The 21,120-nt window shown below is 45.0% G+C and overlaps 1 protein-coding gene across 1 annotated transcript in view; it reads right to left on the bottom strand.

The window, feature by feature from the left end:
- Positions 1 to 331: 331 nt before the first annotated feature.
- The window catches only part of LOC115081971 (dedicator of cytokinesis protein 5-like), a gene marked incomplete at its 3' end in the record, with an annotated part of 108,351 nt that continues 87,562 nt past the window's right edge, over positions 332 to 21,120 (bottom strand). The window contains exons 4-6 of the mRNA XM_029586208.1: positions 12,893 to 12,948; positions 12,065 to 12,161; positions 332 to 480 (exon numbers count right to left, since the gene is read on the bottom strand). Of these exons, the coding sequence (XP_029442068.1) occupies positions 332 to 480; positions 12,065 to 12,161; positions 12,893 to 12,948 (302 nt within the window). The remainder of the gene's footprint in view (positions 481 to 12,064; positions 12,162 to 12,892; positions 12,949 to 21,120) is intronic.

Genomic DNA, 21,120 nt, shown 5'->3' with positions numbered 1-21,120 from the left:
TACAGTCTGGTACTGGAACATCATATGGTCGGGTGTGCCCTGTTACCAACCTTGGAATGAAGTGCAAAACTATGCAACATTAAAGACCACCTGGTGCGTTTCTGAAGAGTAGGGGCATGGGCCTTAGATCACAGCTAAATTACAAAGTAATCAGGTACCTGCTGAACCGCTCCCCCTCTTCTACACAACTCAACTTCCCACACCATTTTGTATCATGCATCCCTTATATATTAACGATGCCGTACTTGGGATAAAGGTATGAAAAGGTATTAATAATGAGAGTGATGGTTTCTGGGTTGCGATGTGCTTGGAGAGCACTCCTCCCCTATACCTGTTTCCATAGTCAATCTTAGCTGTGACTTTCTTCCTCAGTTCCAGGAGCTCATCTTTGGGAAGCGTTCCGGAGAGGATCTGGGACCGCCACTCGATCAGGCTGTAAATCATTTGCTGTAGATAGCGGAAGAGCGTTGTCTTGTTGTTCTGATGGGCAGACAGAAACAGCACAAGCAAAGGTTAGTCCAATGGCCCCTTCTACAAGAGCTTCAGGTACTGCACTGAGCACCTCAGTGGTGCCCAGACCAGACTATGGGTCCCGGTCCCGGTCCCGGTCCCCCCCCCCCCCCCCAAGATAAGCAGGTTTTCAGGGCAATCCTAATGAATATGCATGAGATAGATTTGCTTGCACTGCCTCCAATGTATGCAAATATATCTCATCCATACTCATTAGGGATATCCTGAAAATGCGACTGTCTAAAGGAGTCCAAGAACTGATTTGAGCACTGCTGGAGTAGCTGATCATGGACACAATTAACTTTGCTCATTAATTGTCATAGTTACCCCATAGATCAATAATTTGAGGTACTAAAACTGGCTTATGACCATATTTTAGGTTATCCAGGTAGCAAGGATACATTCCGGAGCAACTGGGCTAAATAAAAGAAAAACTGAAGAGTCCCTGCTTCTCTGACTCTGTCATTACCCTGGACTGGACCTGTGCCCCGGAGAAATGCTTAGGCATGGTACAGTATTACCACAGTCTAACATTTATATCAGGTTAAGACCCAGGGAGGAGGGGTGATGGGGATAGGCTGTGCTCTGAGAATATATTACAAGGCCACATTTCTCATGTTACTCTGAATGGGTCACTCCCATGCACGGACAGCTGCACAGAGTTAACAATTCTCCTCTAGGCAAATGAATTAAAAAAAAATAAAAAAATGACTGTACTCAAAAGCACTGATGCCATGCCACACAGTGGTTCTCTGGAGGAAACGTGTTTCTGGCTGCAGTTACAGGCAAAAAGAGCACTGCTTGCCTCTTGCTATAAATCATAAATGTGCGGTGACTTAGAGGCTGTGGTGAGGAGGTGAACATGGTATTGCTTGGTCCAGGAAAATAAACGAGACCATAATTAAGATTTAGGGTAAAGCAGTACTGACCCTTTAAAAGCAGCACCCTTTAACACTGGGAACTTCATTCAATCTTTAAAAATAAGGAAGATTGTTAATATTAATTTTGCATCTTATCTGATAGAATACAAATAGAGGATTTTGTAGCAGCTAGTTTTCCTATATTTTCTCCAGCCTTCCCTTAAATGTGTAGAAATGTCTTTTTAAAGTATCAGATTCAGTAAAGAGAGCCATGCGACAGCAGCAGCATTCGGGCTTGACGTAACAGTAGCCTGGAGTGGGAATAAAGGCCATCGAGTTTGAGGACAGCCAGAGGTGACTAAAAAATAGTGTGCGAGTGTTTGGGTGAATGGCTGGAGTTTTTTTTTATTTCTATGTGCGGTGGAGAATGTATATGAAGCATCCATAGCATGTTCCTTATTTCTTTTCTCAGGCTAGGTCGAATATCTTACTTTTTTATATTTTCACTGAATATCTACTTTCATATCAGTTGCAATTTGGTTTTTTTTTAACTCTAATCATTCCCCATAGAGAAATTTGGGTCAATTGATCCCCACCCCACCCTTATCTGGGACCAAATAGTTAACAAGTATTTATTTTGATTATGCACAATTATAACCTGGTTTTCTTATGCTGCCTAAAGGCAAAATCATGGAAACGTGAATCATCCCTCTTTCTAAATTTTAGCACTTATAGGCTCAATATCGCAAGAAAGCAGAAAAGCAAGAAACTAGAGCACTCCCCTCACCATAATTACAGGGCTGCTGCTTGCTTCTACCATTATTTTATTGAGGTCATAAAAACTAGTTTGGATGTGCAGAAATAAAATGGGCTGGGAAGCTGGCTGGCTTTCCCAAGTGGACCAAAAGCTGGCCTGCAGCTGAATTAAACCATTCTTCTGCCTTATTAAGACGGCACAATTGTGAACTGAATCAGCAGCAGTGCTCACTCCAAAACACTTAGGGGTAGATTTAAAAGGCGCGCGTGCATGTCCACGTGCGCACGATTCCCAGCCTGCGCACACGGATGCGCAGGTTTTATAACACGTGTGCGCATGTCATAACATCCGTGGGCCGCATGCACACGCACGCCGGATTTTAAAATCTGCGAGCGCATGTGCGGACGGTGCACGCAGGGGGGGGGGAGAATTTAGTAAATTATGCGCAGCAATCGGGCCTTCCCCAGTTCCCTCCCAGTCCGCTCCAATTAAAGCGGACTGTTTAAACTTACTTCTGTTTTGTTTTCTTACTTACTGATCCTCTGGAGCAAAAGTAATCTGCGCGCACCGGCCTGCTGCTGGTGCGCGCTTCCCCGGGACAGCGACTAATGGCCTCTGTCCCGCCCCGCCCCTCCCCACCCAGACCACACTCCCGGCCCGCCCCATTTTCAAGGCCCGGCAGTTGTGCACGCATCAGCACTTACGCACACGGCCGGTCCCTTTTGAAAATGCACCTGGGGCGCGCAGGGCCCGACCACACGCGTAAGTGCCGATTTTTACGCACGCGCCCGTTTTAAAATTCGGCCGATAATCTAGTGCTTTGCCATGACTGGTGCCAATGCATACTCAGCACTGTGCAACATAAAATTCCAAGGTTACAATGGTTTCTGGCCTGCAGAGGTAGCAAATGAAGTGTGACGATGGGGAGGAAGTTTAAGCAACTTGGTTAGAATCACAACGGTGAGCGATGGATTGTGGCCAGAACATTCTGCAGGGTTCATGGCTTCTGTGGCTCTAAACCACTAGAAGCTGGAAGCCCCGGTTGGACTATACTAATAGAGGGGAGCCAAGAATCACATGAGAAAACAGTGCAGGCTAAGTCATACAGCAGAAAACAATCTGAAAGCATTCCAATACATTTGATTGAACTAATTTCTAAGCACAATCCTAATGCACAGGCAGTTATAGTGACCATATTTGCCTTGGTTAAAAATCAACTGTGTGGGCTGTGATGCCTTTAATTTGACCAACATAAGAATTATACAAATGGTGGCTATAGATGATCTTTTCAGCTCACATGGACTCCTCCTTCTCATGTGCCCTGAGAAGTAGGGATCTCTGTGGTCTCTCAAAAACCCAAGTGCAATATCACCTTTGAATGATGGTTACATTGATCAAAAAAGCTGACATTAATTCTTTCTTACCTGACAATTTCCTTTCCTCTAAGGAAGGCAGGCCAATCCACATCCTACCAGCAGATAGAGACAGGGTAAACTGATTCGATGACATCATATAGTATATAGCCCTGTCCCAACATCAGCCTGCCAGTATCTCTAGAAAAGCCAAATTGTGGGCAAACTGATTATATTTGAACCATGACTATTAACAGCCAATGACTCGTTACTTCCAGCCAACTCAAAAGTTCTGAGCTCAGTAAAAAATGTAACATCCTATTTATTTATTTTATTTACTGATTTTATATACCGTCATTCGGTGTAGCGATCATAACGGTTTACAACAGTAATAAAATTACAATAAAATAAAATTACAATAAAATTGACTTAGAATAAAATTAACATATTAAAGTAAAATTTACAATAAAATGACATAACATTTTATATAAAAATAGAAATACATCCTAGGGACTGGTTCTTCACTTACCAGTCCTTCAAACGACTCAGAACAAAGAACACTGTACCATGCCCTAATATGAGACAAACTGAAAACAAAATCATGTAGGCAGCCCAGGGCAGGTTGTGGATTGGCCTGCCTTCCTTAGAGGAAAGAAAATTATCAGGTTGAAATAATTTCACCCTCCTCTGCACTCAGGAAGGCCAAGCCACACCACTGGGATGTACCAAAAACTACTGCCGAAATGAGTGGAAGGCTGCCTGTGCTCCCGTCAACACGGTCTGTATGAAGGCCGTGTCCTCTTGATCCTTAACATCCAAGCAGTAATGCTTGGAAAAAGTATGTAAGGAGGACCACATTGATGCCTGGCAAATCTTAATTGGAGACAACCATATCTCCACCTGCAAGACCGCCTGTGCTCTAATGGAATGCGCCCTGACTTGTCTATGCCATGGAACATCTGCATCCAACGGGCAGCCATGATGACCTCTTTAACCCAACGGTCTCCTGTTGCCCGCAATGTCAGTTTTTCTTGTCTACCTTCAACATGGAGAACAGATGATCAGGCTTCCTCAAAGAGCGAGTAACCTTCAAGTACTACATCACATGCTGCCTCACTTCTAAGGCATATAACAAACAAAAATTCTGCTCATCTTTCCCTATCCGATGAGGCAGGGAAATAGACTGATTTAACTGGAACTTGATACCAGGTTCAGCAAAAAGGAAGATACAGTTCTGAGCTGCACCACCCCTGGAGTTATTTGTAGAAATGGCTCACGACAAAAAAGAGCCTGCAGCTCAGAAATATGCCTCGCCAAATAGATCGCTATCAGGAAAACTGTTTTCAAAGAGAGCAGCAAGGAGAGATCACACAGCGGCCGAAAGTCAGGGCCTGCCAAAAAGCTCAATACCAGAATAAGGTTCCAAAGAAGCACTGGTAGGCACAAGGGAGGCCATAGATGCTTGACTCCCTTCAAAAACCTAGACACATCTGGATGGGAGGACAACAGCCTACCATTAATCTGCTCTCAATAGTATGCAAGAGCTGCCATCTGCATCTTCAGGATGTTTAGGGCCAATCACTTAACCAATTCCTCCTGCAAAAATTCCAAAATCAGTGAGATTTCTACTCTGAGAGGGTGAGAACCTCTCACCCCACACCAGTTCTCAAATACTCTCCAAACTCTAATATAAGTCAGAGAATTAGAAAACTTTCTAGCACTAAGTAATGTGGAAATCACCGCCAGAAAAAACCACGCCTCAGCAGATGATCCCTCTCAAGGGTCAAACCGTAAGATAGAACCAACACGGATTTTTATGTACAATTGGCCCTTGATGCAGAAAATCCTCCCTGACTAGCAGTCTCATAGGACTGCCTACTAGGAGTCATCGAGAGGTTGGTGTATCATGGTCTCCGTGGCCAATCCAAAGACACCAGAAGCACAGTCTCAGTATGACTCGCAATCTTCCAAATTACCCTGCCAATCATCGGCCAGGGAGGGAACACACATTTCCATGGCATCAACTCCCAATGCTCTCAGGTCTTTTCTGCACCTGTAGAACTGTGACACCTTCATGTTGCTGTAGCTTGCTATTAAATCCAGATACAGCTGACCCCATCGAGAAACTATTAGAGGAAAGGTGTTATCTGCCAGCTCCACCTCTCCTGAGTCTAAGGCCTATCTGCTGAGAAAATTGACCCTCACATTGTCCTTCCTGGCAATATGAAAGGCAGATAATGCCAGAAGAAACTCTGCCAATTACGGACACCTGATGAATTTTGGTTCCACCCTGATGATTCATGTAGATAACCAGTGTGGCATTGTATGACATTATGCTCACCACTCGACCCATCTGTCATAAGCACCAACTAGTCCAGTGTCTCCAAGGGCACTCCTTTCCTGAGGTGGTTTCTTTGCAACCACCACTGCAACTGCTTGCTCACTTCCATCGGCAAGTGGAGCCTTACCGTGTACTCCAGTGATTGCGGATTCCATTGTGAGAACACCGCACGTTGAAGTGGCCATATATGCTCCCTTGCCCAAGGTACTACCTCCAACATGGCCGCCATTGACCCCAAGAACCGCAGATAAGTCCACACCATTGGACAAATGGCCAGCCTCAAGGACTGAACTTAAGTCACCAACTTCCAGATGCACTTCTCTGGCAGGAACACTCTGTCCTGAGTCATATCAAATCGCACTTCGAGGTCTGCATCGGATGTAAACTGCTTTTCGCTAAGGTCACCACCCAGCCTAGCTCCAGAAGGAGGCAGATTACTTTGCGAGATGCCAATTAACTCTGTTCCACATTCTTGACTCAAATCAACCAGTCATCCAGATATAGCTGGACTAGAATGCCCTGTAGGAAAGTAAAAAGTCATGGGATAGATGGTGATGTCCTTTTGTGGATTACAAACTGGCTTAAAGACAGGATTAAATGGACAATTTTCTCAGTGGAAGGGAGCGGGCAGTGGAGTGCCTCAGGGATCTGTATTGGGAACCATACTTTTCAATATATTTATAAATGATCTGGAAAGAAATACGACAAGTGAGGTAATCAAGAAACGTGCATTCTCGACTGCCAGCCCCCTTCATTGGAATGCCCTCCCCACGGACATTCGCCTCGAAACGTGTACTCGAACATTCAAAAAGAAACTCAAGACCTGGCTCTTTACAAAAGCCTTCACTTAAAGGTCTAGCTCAGAACCACATCCCAGAACTTGAATCATTCTCGCTTTTATAATCATATCAAACAACTCCTAATTTTATCCTTGGTCTCACAATTCCAAATCATTAAATATTTGAACATGCTACACCAATACCTCTTAATCCAGATGTAACCTTAGTTTTGAAGTCTTCACTCCTATAGAAATAACCGCCAGTTCTTATTTACTTAACCCTATTCTGTAGACGTAAACTTTTCATGAAGACTGTAATCTGTAAACACCTGTATTTATTATAAGAACTTGTATTTACTATTTATATTTATTATTTAGCTATTAACATTGTTCTATTACCACTTGGTACTATTTCTCTCCTTCACCTCTAACTCTAAGTTCCTACTAAGTTAGCCATGTTATTTATACCCAATTGTTGGATGTAATTGTATATTTGTTTAATTGTTCAATCTGTTTGATGTAATTTTCTGTTCCTTGTTCCGTGTAAACCGAAGTGGTATGCACTAGTGCATGAACTCCGGTATATAAAAGCCTTTAAATAAATAAATAAATAGATCAAATTTGTAGATGATACAAAATTGTTCAGAGTAGTTAAATTACAAGCAGATTGTGATAAATTGCAGGAAGACCTTCTGAGACTGGAAAATTGGGCATCCAAATGGCAGATGAAATTTAATGTGGAGAAGTGCTGGGTGATGCATATAGGGAAAAGTAACCCATGCTATAGTTACACAATGTTAGGCTCCATATTAGGAGCTACCACCCAAGAAAGAGATCTAGGCGTCATAGTGGATAACACATTGTAATCATCGGGTCAGTGTGCTGCGGCAGTCAAAAAAGCAAACAGAATGTTGGGAATTATTAGAAAGGGAATGGTGAATAAAATGGAAAATGTCATAATGCCTCTGTATCGCTCCATGGTGAGACTGCACCTTGAATACTGTGTACAATTCTGGTCGCCGCATCTCAAAAAAGAGTTGCGATGGAGAAGGTACAGAAAAGGGCGACCAAAATGATAAAGGGAATGGAACAGCTCCCCTATGAGGAAAGACTAACGAGGTTAGGACTTTTCAGCTTGGGGAAGAGACGGCTAAGGGGGAATATGTTAGAGGTGTTTAAAATCATGAGAGGTCTAGAACGGGTTAATGTGAATCAGTTATTTACTCTTTCAGATAACAGAAAGACTAGGGAGCACTCCATGAAGTTAGCATGTGGCACATTTAGAACTAATTGGAGAAAGTTCTTTTTCACTCAACGCACAATTAAACTCTGGAATTTGTTGCCAGAGGATGTGGTTAGTGCAGTTAGTGTAGCTGTGTTTAAAAAAGGATTGGATAGTTCTTGGAGGAGAAGTCCATTACCTGCTATTAATTAAGTTGACTTAGAAAATAGCCACTTCTATTCTCTTCTATTACTAGCATCAGTAGCCTGGAATAGACTTAGTTTTTGGGTACTTGCCAGGTTCTTATGGCCTGGATTGGCCACTGTTAGAAACAGGATGCTGGGCTTGATGGACCCTTGGTCTGACCCAGTATGGCATGTTCTTATGTTCCTTGTGCAGAGACACCACTACTACCACCATGACCTTGGAGACGGTTCCTGGCACTGTAGCCAGACTGAACAGTTGAGTTTGTAACTGATAATGGTGCCCTAGAATGGAAAAATGAAGAAATCGCTTTCTGTACTGCCATAATTAAAGAGCATAAGGTTTCCATTCTGAAGTGAGTCATGTGCAAATGCCAGCTAACTCCCTTCAGAGCCAGGATCGGTCAGAAGGAACCCTCTTCCTTCTTGCGAATGACAAAATAAATAGAATATCGCTCCATATTTTCTTGCGATCTGGGACTATCAGCCTTCTCAATGTAGCCTCTACTGTCACACTCATTGCTAGTGAGTTGCATGGAGAGACCATAAAGGCATCCAAAGGAATCTGAAGAAATTCTAGAGCATAACTATCTCTCATTACATCCAGGACCCCACTAGTCCATCATGATTTAGGCCCACCTGTGATTAAAGCAAGATAGACGTCCACCTATCTCCAGAACTGGTGGATGGGCTCCACACCATTGTGAAGACTGAGATGCTCTGGTCCCAGAGCTCGCATTCTTATTTGGCTTCTTAGGTTGAAAGGTCTGGGATCTTCCAAAGGGATGAGACGTCTGATTTGCTGCACCTCTGTAAGGGTGAAAATACTGCTAGTCCCTGAAGCAACCTCTCACCACAAAAAAATGCAATGCTGCTTTCTTGTCCTCTGGCAATCGCGGAATCTTGGATGTACCCCATCGATTTGTTATCTTCACCAACTCACTCCTGAACAAGAGAGAATCCTTAAAGGGTAACCTTGTCAAATTTGATTTAGAAATCATATCTGCTGACCAGTTCTAGAGCCACAACAAGCGGCTACACCTCTAGTGGCCATACGCATCAAGTCACAGCCCGCATCAGCTAAAAGTGCAGCTCCTGGTTCTAATGACAGCTCGCTATGAATGGAAACCTGCTCGAACCACCAAGAAGCAGCAAGAAGCTATTTGCAAATTCATTGCCATTGTTTCAAACGCCTGCTTGAGGGTGCCTTCAATCCTTCTATCCTGGACATCCTTCAGTACTGTTTCCCCTTCGAGTGGGATGGTGGTTCACTTGGTGACAACACACACCAAGACATTAACCTTTAGGAATCACAACATACCTTGCCTTCGGATCCAAGGGGTACAGGCCTGCCAAGGAACGCCCTCCTTTAAAACTCGTTTCTGGAGTGTTCCACTCAAGGTCAATTAACTCTTGCACTGGTTCCAGGAGTGGAAATGGGATGCCTTGCTCAGATAACCAAGATAGGATCTTTTTTTTTTAATCCTGTAGCGTCACTCCCGTCTACTCCAAGTGTTTTTGGAGTCTAAGTCAATAAACCTGGCAGCTCATCCTTGTGAAAGAAGCAAGTAGAGTCCTATGTGGCTCCAAGTCAGGCAGAATTTCACCCACTTGCAGAGATGTGGAACCCGTGTCACCACCGAAATCATCTGACGGGTCATGATCCTCATCCTCCTCAAACTCACCAGGGATAGCCTTTTTACAGCATTTTCCTGACTTGGACACCAAGTGGGAAGAGCTATGACATGTCCCCACCTTACGGGCCTCCTTAGCCTCTGCTGGATGCCTTTTCAGAAGGCCTGTAATCCCTGGAAAAACTCCTCCCAGAAGAAGGAAGATGAATCTATACCAGGACCCATAGAACCAAACATGGCACTCTTCAAGCCCTCCCCTAGGGATTTCCCTCCCATCGGGAACAAGGGGGGAGGGGAACAGTCCATTGTATCGCCTCCTGTGCCCCTCTCCACCAAGTCCTCCATCGGTAAGTGGGATGCCCAATGGCAGCAAAATCATTGGGAGGCAAATCAATATGAGCCTCCAGACAGCGCTGACATAAGCGAAGTGAGAGCAACGACTGGATGGCCCAGATTAGGCAAGCCACACAAATAGAAAAGCATTTAGACTTTTTAGCCCCGACGCCATTATCCAACATGAAAAGGCCACGCTCGTTCCACGTGGTCTCCTGCACGCACACCAATGTGTGCGTGGCTGTACCCACTCAAGTACGCACTCAAATCTAGGCTGTGGTCTTGTGCACACACATGCACGCGTACATGCACACCGACTAAGCCACAGCCACACTGCGCAAACTCACACAAGTGCCTGAGCGCATAGGAAAAAAAATCAGTGACCACGGCCTAACAGGCCACTCTCCCGCGACTTTCAGGATTCAGGAGGGTGGCCTATGCAAAATAGTGCCCGCGGTAAAAAGAGGCGCTAGGGACACTAGCGCGTCCCTAGCGCCTCTTTTTGTACAGGAGCAGCGGCTGGTCAACGGGTTTAACAGCCGACGCTCAATTTTGCCGGCGTCGGTTCTCAAACCTGCTGACAGCCACGGGTTCGGAAACTGGATGCCAGCAAAATTGAGCGTTCAGTTTTCAACCCGCGATCCGCGGGCCGATTTTTATTTTTATTTTTTTTTACTTTTTAACTTTTGGGACCTCCAACTTAATATCGCCATGATATTAAGTCGGAAGGTGCACAGAAAAGCAGTTTTTACTGCTTTTCTGTGCACTTTCCTGGTGCTGGCAGAAATTAGCACCTACCTTTGGGTAGGCGCCAATTTCTGAAAGTAAAATGTGCGGCTTGGCTGCCACATTTTACTTTCTGTATCATGCGGGAATGACTAATAGGGCCATCAACATGCATTTGCATGTTGCCGGCGCTATTAGTCTCGGGGGGGGGGGGGGGGGGTTGGACGCGTGGTTTTCTACGCGCTATTATCCCTTACTAAATAAGGGATAAAGCTAGCGCGTCGAAAACGTGTGTCCAAATGCGGTTAACAGTGCACTCCACCGGAGCGCACTGTACTGTATCGGCCTGTAAGTGTGCTTTGCTGCGGCTTAGCCGCCTGCCACACAGCCAATCTACGATGTAGGGTCTAGGATGAATGCTGCTCTATCTGCCAACTCGCACCGCCTCCACTCTCCATTCACTCCCAGAAGGTGGGAGGAATTGGGGTTTCTTAGTGCCGAGGGAGAGAAATGACCCGGTAAGGAAAAGGGGTCTATCACTTCCCCCCCTTTTCCTTTACCTGAGCTCAGCCCTTCCCTGGCTGAAAGTACGATCAAGTCAGTGGTTAGAGTGGGAGAGGGTACAAGCCTTCACCGCTGAGCACTCTCTTGCCTCAGACGCTCTCTTCTTAACTAAGGGAGGGACCAGCCTGGTGTCACCTCAGGAGCTCAATCTTTTCTTTTTTTTTTCTCCTTACAGGCAATCCCCACTAGGGAGATGCACGTCCACCATCTGCTGGAGATGGAGAATACTGGCAGGCTGATACTGGGGCAGATCTATATGTCGGTGACTTCAGCAAGTCAGTTTAGTCTGTCTCCATCTGCTGATAGGAGTGCATAATCCATCGATATTGATTGGCCTGCCTGAGTGCAAAGGAAAAAAAAAAAAGATAGCACAACCTGTAAGGAATCTCCAGCAAATGAGAAATCTTTAAGGCTGAGGCTGATTACTGTGGAGCTGAATACAACTCAAGAGTCAGGGCAAACTGCAGTGAATGTTGTAGTATAATAGTTTTGTGTACTAAATGGCACGCAAATGTTCCAGCTCGGCTGGGATTAGCTTGTAAAATCAAGTTAAATCAATCTGTCTCTTCCTATTCCCTTACCACCCCTCTTCCCAACCCATGGAAACTCCCTCATCCTTCTCTCACCTTCACTAAAGTTAAATTGCACCTTGATCTAAAAGGGCACAGAGCTTTTAGGTTTCTGCCAACAGACATTTCTTAAAGATACGAGATAACATATAAGGTTGAAGTTACTCAAATGGCCTTCCCCTGCCCAGGGAAAGCAGAAGAAAGCAGTAACTTACCACATAGAGCCTGTGCCAGATGACAGCCCATTCCCTCAGTGTAGTGGTAAGCTCCTGGACCAGAGGCAGCTCACTTGGGATCACAGTCTCATGCTGTCTAAAGAGAAAGAAAAAAAAAAAAGACTCCACAGTCTCACATACTGTGTAAAGACTGAATCTGCAGACAGCAAGCCCACAAATGAACAGCAGAATAAGATCCCAGACTGGTTCTAAAGGCAGGAGTGTAGGCATCTCATGGAATGCAGGCCCTTGAAGGGAAGATGTCGATTCTTCAGTTGCACAGAATTAAAATAGACTTTGCAGCAATACTGAATATTATTTTCAGTGATGCAGTTAAGAATGAAACTACAGAGACTTTGGGCCTCTGTAGAGTGGTAAATAACATGTCGAAGAAATAAATAAATAAATGCAGAGACGTTTTCAAAAATATTTTCTGTGTTTCTGACATCATAAAATGCACTTTAGATGCACTTAATAGGAAAATTCTGGTATCTGTTTAAAAGCCACTATGTCAGGGCTAGCTTGATGGCACAGTAGTTAACAGCTGTACTGCCAGAGGGCCAAGTCTGGGTAACAGGTTTGATTCTTGATTAAGGATCCTGCTGGCTGAGAATATGAGTTCTCTGCATCTCCAATACTATAAACGCCACCTTGATTCAGTGGCTTCATAGTGTAGTGGCTGCTGTCTATAGGATGGTATCCTCAGTTAGACAGTAATAAAAAACTAAACCAGCCACACTGAAGCCCGAATATGGAAACTTTCAGCAGCATGGGTCAGTGGGGGTGGGAAAGGGACAGGGACAGGCTGAGACGTGGAAACACACCTACCCTCTGTCTTCTACTGTAGCCTCTTTGAGATGGATATAAGTTTCTGGGAAGATGCCCTGCGAAAAGAGAGCTGTTTAAGTCAGGCTATAAAGACCCAGTTCTGAGGGAACTCTACTGGCACACATGAGAGAGGGATGGTGGGACAGGTTCTACATCAGAAATCCAAGGCAAGAAGGAGGTGGGATCCAGCGATGAGGCTTCACTACCCAACAAGTAGTCCATGGGTTCTAATCCCAACTGGTTATTTCACAAACAGTTTGCTCTTTTACTGGTTATCTGTACTAATTCTAAAAAAATGCACTGCAAAAATTTCTCAGCTCCATTTACTTCCTCAGAATTACCGTTCTTTGTGTAATTACAGAAACACATTCACTTTTTGTTCTAAAACTATAGCTTTGTCTACCATTAAGGCTGAGTTAGATTAATTCTATGCAAGAATGCACAGAAATAAAGGTTATCAAATAAAAACACTATATATATATATATATGAAAGGTGCTATCTTTTAATATATTTCTTGACTAGTTTCAAGAGCTAATACCCTCTTCCTTAAGTCAAAATAGAATGACCTGAGGCAGAGAGTATTAGCTCTCGAAAATTAGTCAAGAAATGTACTGTCAGTCCAATACAAAGGTATCACTTTATATATTTTTTGTTTTTGTTAACCTTCATTTCCTTTTTCTTTTTACTGAGAACAATACATCTTCATTTCTGTGCATTCAAATGCACCAACATGGCAGCCACTCTGTTCGATCCAAGAAGAAAGAGTCTCATTTTTTTCAACGGAATAACTGTTTTAATGCCTGTAAAACCTGATAATGACACTGCAGTGATTACATTCAGAGTTTGCCATGTACTCAAAATGCAAATCACCCCAAATGCTGCATTAATTAATGACATTCCAACGGCTTTTGCTCTAATCCTAGGATTTTTACTTCTTGCAGCACGTAATGACACCTTTGTTCCCACCACATCCAGAGGAAAGAACTGAGGGTGTGATGCAAACGTGCGGTTTTATTACTGTTGCTCCTGCTGCTATTATAAAGCTTCTGTGGAGACATTAAACAGGCTTGAAATAGCTGCACAAGACATATCCAAGCAGCAATTAACAGCTGTTCCTGCTAAGTTGTTAGGAAAGCAAGCACCTCCACGTGGGCCCTGAGTCCTCCCTTACCTCTCCGTTAAAGGTGAGGCCCATGCCATCCTTTCTGCACTAATATCCTTTTTCAGTGTTCAGAAGCTGCGAGAGCCATCAAACACTGGATGAGGACCTTCCCCCTGCTCTTGTCATCTGCACCGATGCAGCAAACCTCTGCAGAAGTCACGTGGTTTGAGAATGCAATATGCCCTTCAGGCCAGTGCTTACCGCCTTTAAATCGATTCTGTTTACCCTTTTTCAACTTACATATACTCAGCGAAGGATTCCTCCGTTTAAGTTTTGCAAATATGGAATCAGAAGTACTTTCATGTGTTTGGACACCAAAATGACAATGAAAGCCAGGGCATATAACTCCAGGCTCGATGGAAGGACTGCAAACCAACTACGCCCATAAACTTGATTCTTAGTCTCTGCAAATATATTTTGTAAAGAATCACTGGAATCAGTTTTCCAAAATGGTGCTGAGCATGTGATTAGTCCTCTTTGTGATAGCTGGAAACGTTGTAGGGTACTTTCATCTGCAACCAAGCTGGCTAAATTGTGGCTGAAAATGGATTTACTGTAAATATAGCTGGATAAATATAGCTAACTAAATGTACTGTCTCTGCACTCAGAAACTGCTGCATACTCAAAATCTATGGTAGCCAGCTTAGTTCCTCTGTCTGACCTAACCCCACCCCTGGGACTCCCCACATTTTGGGGGGGAACTAGGCCAGGAGTGGCCAGCTCCAGTCCTTGAGAGCCACAAACAGGTCTATTTTTCCAGATATCCACAATGAATATGCATGAGATAGATTTGCATGCACTGTCTCCGTGAACAAAAAAAATAAGAAAATAAAAAATGTCTTGACGGTGGACAGGTTAGGAAAACGGGACACTCAATTTTTACGAGCATCTGTTTTCCTAACCTGTGCACAGCCCACTTCTCCCGGGCACCCGATGCCAAGGAGGCGCTAGGGATGCACAATTGCCTCTAGGGTCTCCTTTTTAACGCAGCGGCTCATTTGCCTACTGCATCGCGTGCCCGGGAGAAGTGGATGGTCATGAGTTATGAAAGCGGTCGCTCAATCATGAGCACCTGTTTTTCCCTGTGCGGATATTGCATCAGCCTGATTGTGTTTTTCATCAGTGGTTCCTAAACCAGTCCTTCGGTGGCCCCCCTCAGCTAGCCTGGGTTTCAGGATATCCCTAACAAATATGCATGAAAAACATTCGCACACAGAAATCTGATTCTTACAATCAGCATATGCAAGTATATTTCAAGCACATTCATTAGAGATTTACTGAATACCTAACTCACAAGGACTAGTTTAGAAACCATTAGCGCTGTAAGGTATAAGAATATAAGAACTGCCATACTGGGTGAGACCAATGGGTCCATCAAGCCCAGGATCCTGTTTCCAACAGTGGCCAATCCAGGTTATAAGTACCTGGAAGGATACCAAATATTTATTTTTTTTATTTAGATTTTTATATTCCGCTTTTCGCACTTTTTTCAGCACTTAGAAGACAGATTCTATATTGCTTATGCCCAGTCATTAGCATGGCTTTCAAATCTACCTGGGTAAGAACAGTTTATAGACTTTTTTTCAGGAACTTCTCCAAACTTATTTTAAAGCCTAGTTATGTTAACAGCTTTTGTCACATCCTCTGGCAATTAATTCCAGAGTTTTTGTGCATTGAGTGGAAAAGTATTTTCTCCAATTTCTTTTAAATGTACTACTTACTAACTTCATGGAGTGTACCCTAATTTTTTTATTTTTTGGAAGAGTAAACAACTGGTTTGCATTTACCTGTTTCACTCCACTCGTGATTTTATAGACCTCTATCATATCTACTACTACTACTACTTAGCATTTCTAGAGCACTATTCAATGTACACAGCGCTATACAAAAACATAACAGACAGTTCCTGCTCGGTAAAGTTTACCATCTAATCAAGACAAACATACAGGGAAAAAGAGACTTTGGAAATTTCATTTATTAAGAAAATAGTTAAAAATTAATGAAGCTGTAAGTGGGACAATCAGGGGTTAAGATTTAAAAGCAGCATCAAAAAGATGGGATTTTAGATGGGATTTTAATAAGGCAAGAGAGGTAGCATGACACACCAGCTAAGGAAATCTATTGCAAGTATATGATTTATTTATTTATTTGTTGCGTTTTATATACCGTTATTCGGTTGAGCCATCACAACGGTTTACAAAAGTATACATTTTTTTAACAGTTGTGTAACAGAAAAGTTATGTGAACTTAAACAGTTTTCTTAGTAGTTGTGTAACAACTAACTAACTAACTAATGATGCAGCCAGGTGGAAAATAAAGAGTCAGGAGTTGCAATAGAGGAGAAGAGCATAAATAGGAATGACTTATCTGATGAGTGAGAGCATGAAGAGGGGGTACAGAGAAATAAGAGAGTAGAGGTAGTGAGGAGCTGCAGAGTGAAGGTTTTTGTAGGTGAGTAAGAGGAGCTTGAACTGTATGTGGGAACAGATAGGGGGCCAATGTAGTGACTTAAGAAGAGGGGTTATATGGGTGTAGCAACTTTGGCAAAACATAAGTCATGCAGCTGAATTCTGGATGAATTGCAGTGGAGAGTGCTGACTTACTGGCAGACCTGTGAGGAGCATCTTGCAATAGTCTAGGTGAGAGGTAATGAGAGAGTGGGTAAGGGTTCCACATTAACTATGGAGACCACATGAGTACTTCCCTCTGCCCTGGCATACGGTATCAGAACCTACAGAGAATCAGTTTCTCTAATCTGATTAATCCTTTCCACTACCAGTATTCCCCTCAATCATATCTTCTCCAAGCTGAAGAGCCTTAACTTTTCCTGTTCCATTCCCTTTAGAATTTTGGTTGACCTTCTCCTAACCTTTTTCAGTTCCACATCTTTCTAAAATGTGGCAACCAGAACTGTACATAGTAGTCTAGATGTGACTGCACCATGGAAGCAGTAGCTAATAACCCCCCCATTCTCATGACACCCCAAAAGGTTTGGTTTTTAGGGTTAATCAAAATTTGCAAGTTCATAGGTGCCAGCTCTATGGGTGAAGAGCTAATATTGTCTCCTGGACTCCTGTAGATTAAGAGCTGAGAGCTACACGAAGCAGGGCCATAGATGAAGGAAGACAGGAAGTCCCTGTCTCCCTGCTACTACTCCCACCTCCCCCTGCAGCCTATTGGCTGGCTGTGGAATATCTGACCAATAGCAGAGAGGAGCAATAGTGCACCTCAGAGAGGCTTTCTGAGGTGCACAGAAGATGGGAATGGCTGCTGATAGAGGGACTAGGAAAGGAAGAAAGATGGGGCTGAGATAACTTCTGGAAGAGGATTGAGGGGAAGGTAATGCAGGCTGGGAGATGGGGCGATTGATGTAAAAGGGGATACTGGCCAGGAGACAGAGCTCTGTTCTGAGGGTCTGGGAGAGGAACTGAAAGAAGGAATTCTACTGGGAGAGGAGAAGGTTAGGGGCAGAGAGACTGGGAGAAAGAAAGGAATAGACACAGGCTGTGTGGGTGAGAGGGGCTTGGAGAGTAGAAGAGAGAGCCGGGAGGAAGGGACAATAGCTGAGAAAAGGGAAAGAAGTGGGTACAATTTGGAGAGAGGACATGGGCTACAATAACAAGAGGAGCTGGGATGAGTAGTTAGATGAAGGGAACCATAAGAGGAAGTGAGGTGAAAAGGACTGGGAAAGGAGCTGCGTGCACAGACAGGAGGGGGAGCTGATAGGGGAGGTAAACCAGAAGAGAGGGATCATGGTGGAGGCAAAATGCAAGAAGAAGTGAGCAGGGAATCAGAAGGAACAGGAGGAGATGAGACTAGAAGGAGGGGAGCCAAGATAATAAGCTGTGGAAAGACAGCCAGGGGGACAGAGGGAGATATATGCCGTGGAGGAAAAATAAATGCTAAAGAAAATGAGGAAAACCAAAAAATAAGCTTTAAAAGAAAATGAATGAGGAGGGCAGAAAGGGAATGGAAAAAGTCAAGTGCAAGCAAGAGACTGAGGACATATGGAAATATCTTAGCCGACAGCACTTGCTGTTGAAGACTGATGCAGCTCATGTGCTGCCTGAAATTACTAGAAGAGGAAAGTATTACACAAGTGAAACTAAATTCTGCTCCAGTGATGAATAGGTATTGACTCAGGGAATGGCAATAAAAGAGCTGCTATGCCTCTCTCTTCTGTTCCTTCAAATTCCTATTAATATGATGACAGAATATACTGTAAAACGATAGTGAATTATACTACAAGTAGTGCCCAATCAGGCCAGCATCAGGCAGATCCTCTCATTCACAGGCTCACAGCTATCTTTGTACCATGTGATGACAGCATCTTCCCAATGCACAATATTACATAGCTAATGAAGCAGATAAAGCAGAGTTGCTTACCTGTAACAGGTGTTCTCCAAGGACAGCAGGATGTTAGTACTCACACATGGGTGACATCATCAGATGGAGCCCGGCATGGAAAACTTCCGTCCTGGGAGTTGACTGAGGCAGCAGCTGGGGCTTAGGAGCTCTCTACTGCCTAGGGTGGTGGCAGGAGCTCACATGCTGCTGACAGGAGCGAGGGGGCAATAGAAAAACTTCCTCTGCCCCTGCCTTGCTGACCTCCTGGATGAGGAGGACGGGTCCGGAGTGCCAGCGGTTTCATGCTGGTCCCGCAACTGGGCACCGTGCCCTTACCCTATCTCTAAAGAGATTCTCTCCAGTACATGGCACATCAGTGAGCCATTCCTGAACCTCTGGACGAAGATCTGAGGCCCACAGCCATGCCAATCTGTGTGCGCCGATTCCCGCTGCAGAGGCCTTTGTTGCCATTTCGAAAATATTGTAGGCCACCCAGACCTTGTGTTTTCCGCACTACAGGTCCTTCTGCACCAGCGACTGGAGGGAGTCCTGCTGCTGCTGAGGCAGCTGCTCAGCTATCTCCTGCACCTGCTTTCAGAGGTCCTGCAAGTATTGGCTCATGTAGAGCTGGTAGGAGGCACTGCGGGCAATAAGCATAGCCGCCTGGAACACTTTCCTCCCAAGAGCGTCTACAGCCCTTTGGTCTTTCCCTGGGGGCGCCGAGGAATGGGTCCAAGAGCGCTTAGCCCTCTTGAGGGTGGTCTTGATGACCACCGATTGGTGGGGGAGCTGACACTTATTGAATCTGGTAGCCTTCTAGATGAGTTAGACCCAGTCTGCCTTCCTGTTAACGGGAGGTACTGTGAATGGTTGTTCCCATATCCTCAACAGCAGCTCCTTAAGGATATTGTGCACTGGGAACTACTACGATTTCCTTAGGTGGCTCCACAAACTGGAGGATCTCCAGCATCTTGTGCCTGGCATTTTGTCTGTCAACAAGTGAAATGGAATGGCATCCGCCATTATCCGCAAAAAAATCTTCCATCAAGGACCCTCTTTTGCTCTTCTGGAGGAGATGGTTTTGAGGGAGATCATCCAAGCCCTCGTCAGAGGGCTCCATAGTATCATCCCCCCCAGGGGTCCCAGGGACCCTCATCCTCACTGTAATCAACAGGGGATGGGGCCCTGGGTGCTCGGCCTTCATCCAGAGGCACAGTCACCAGCAAACCCGGTGCATGCCCCGGCAAAGCTGGATGGGGGGCAGCAGGCCATGGTGTCTCTGCCATCTTAGGCAGAGCTTCCTCAGAGGAGGAACTGGCAACAACCACCACATTGGTTGGGGGAAGCATCGGTGTCCCGCTGGGTATCAATGACCCCTGGGAACCAGAGGCAGCCAGGTCGGTAACACACTGATGAGCACACTGAGCCATGCCAGCAGGTGTACCAAAGCAGACTGATCTGGTATTGGTGCTGTTAGTACCACAGGACCGATGCCCTATAGTGCCCGCGCCACTGCCAGTTGGACGCGCCACTCCAGCTCCTCCTCGAAAGCTGTCAAAGCCAACACTGACTGGGAGGAAGTGGGGGTGGCCAGATCTTCCTTGGATCCCCGAGGTGGATCAGTGACTGGCACCAGGACCAGTGGAGACCGTCGCAGACCCCCGACACTGACAGAGGATGGGTACTCATTGCCACAGGGTTGCTTCGGGGGCATCACAGCACGAGCCAGCACATCCCTGTGCCAGGCATCATGCATCAAAGGTGACCAATGCTGATGCTTTCTCGGCTTCTCTCAGTGATCAGTCTGGTCTTTCCCCGGTGCTGAGGTCAAAGATGAGTAACCTGACCTCCTCGATCTGGAGGGAGACCGAGCATGGGCGGTCTCCAGTGCCCTTGTCCACCGGCAGCATCAAACGAACTGACAGTCCCGCCAATGTCGATGGTGTGGTGTCCATCGGTTGCGTTCCAAGGTCCATCAGTGCCAACGCCACCAATGCCAAAGTCAATAGCTTGGACTTCCCGGCCCGCACAGTTTCTCCATCTTGTAGAGTCACTTGTGATATCCCTTCGGCGTCATTTGGGCGCACTTGTGACAACCCCAGACATCATGCAACACCCTCAGGCAGAGGACACATATATCATGGGGATTCATGACAGACATGGCCCTCGAGCACCGAGGGCATTGACGAAAACTGGTAGTGGCCATGACTGAAGTGAAAAAAAGAGAGTCGCAAAACAATAATGGTGGCAGGCAATGATGACCGGTAGTCACCGAGGCACCGCTGCCACGGGAGAGGTCGAAGCAAAAGAAACTTACCTGAAAATGCAGGAAACCTAGCTAAAGAGGCTATGGGAGGAACTGAGAGGGACCCAGCATCGATGGAACACAAGAAACCCCAGAAAAATCGGGAAAATAGTTTTCCACAAGTTTTAATGAACAAAAACTAAAGCGGGACCCCATGTGGATGTGTGGTATAGGGCATGCTCAGTATGTCATGTTAAAGTTCTGGAAACTTTGACAGACGTTTTCTGTGCCAGGTTCCATCTGATGATGTCACCCATGAGTGAGGACAACTATCCTGTTTGTCCCTGGAGGAAGATTCTTCTACTTTGGGTATATAAGCATATAAATTCCCATCTGCAACTCAACACCAGCTCCCCTCACATCTTTTATCCAAACTCTCATCCCTCTTCTGCTATTGCCCTCTTGTCAGGTTA

The sequence above is a fragment of the Rhinatrema bivittatum genome, unplaced genomic scaffold (assembly GCF_901001135.1).
Source record: "Rhinatrema bivittatum unplaced genomic scaffold, aRhiBiv1.1, whole genome shotgun sequence".
Classification (NCBI taxonomy): Eukaryota; Metazoa; Chordata; class Amphibia; order Gymnophiona; family Rhinatrematidae; genus Rhinatrema; species Rhinatrema bivittatum.
This window is presented reverse-complemented; position numbering and strand designations above follow the sequence as displayed.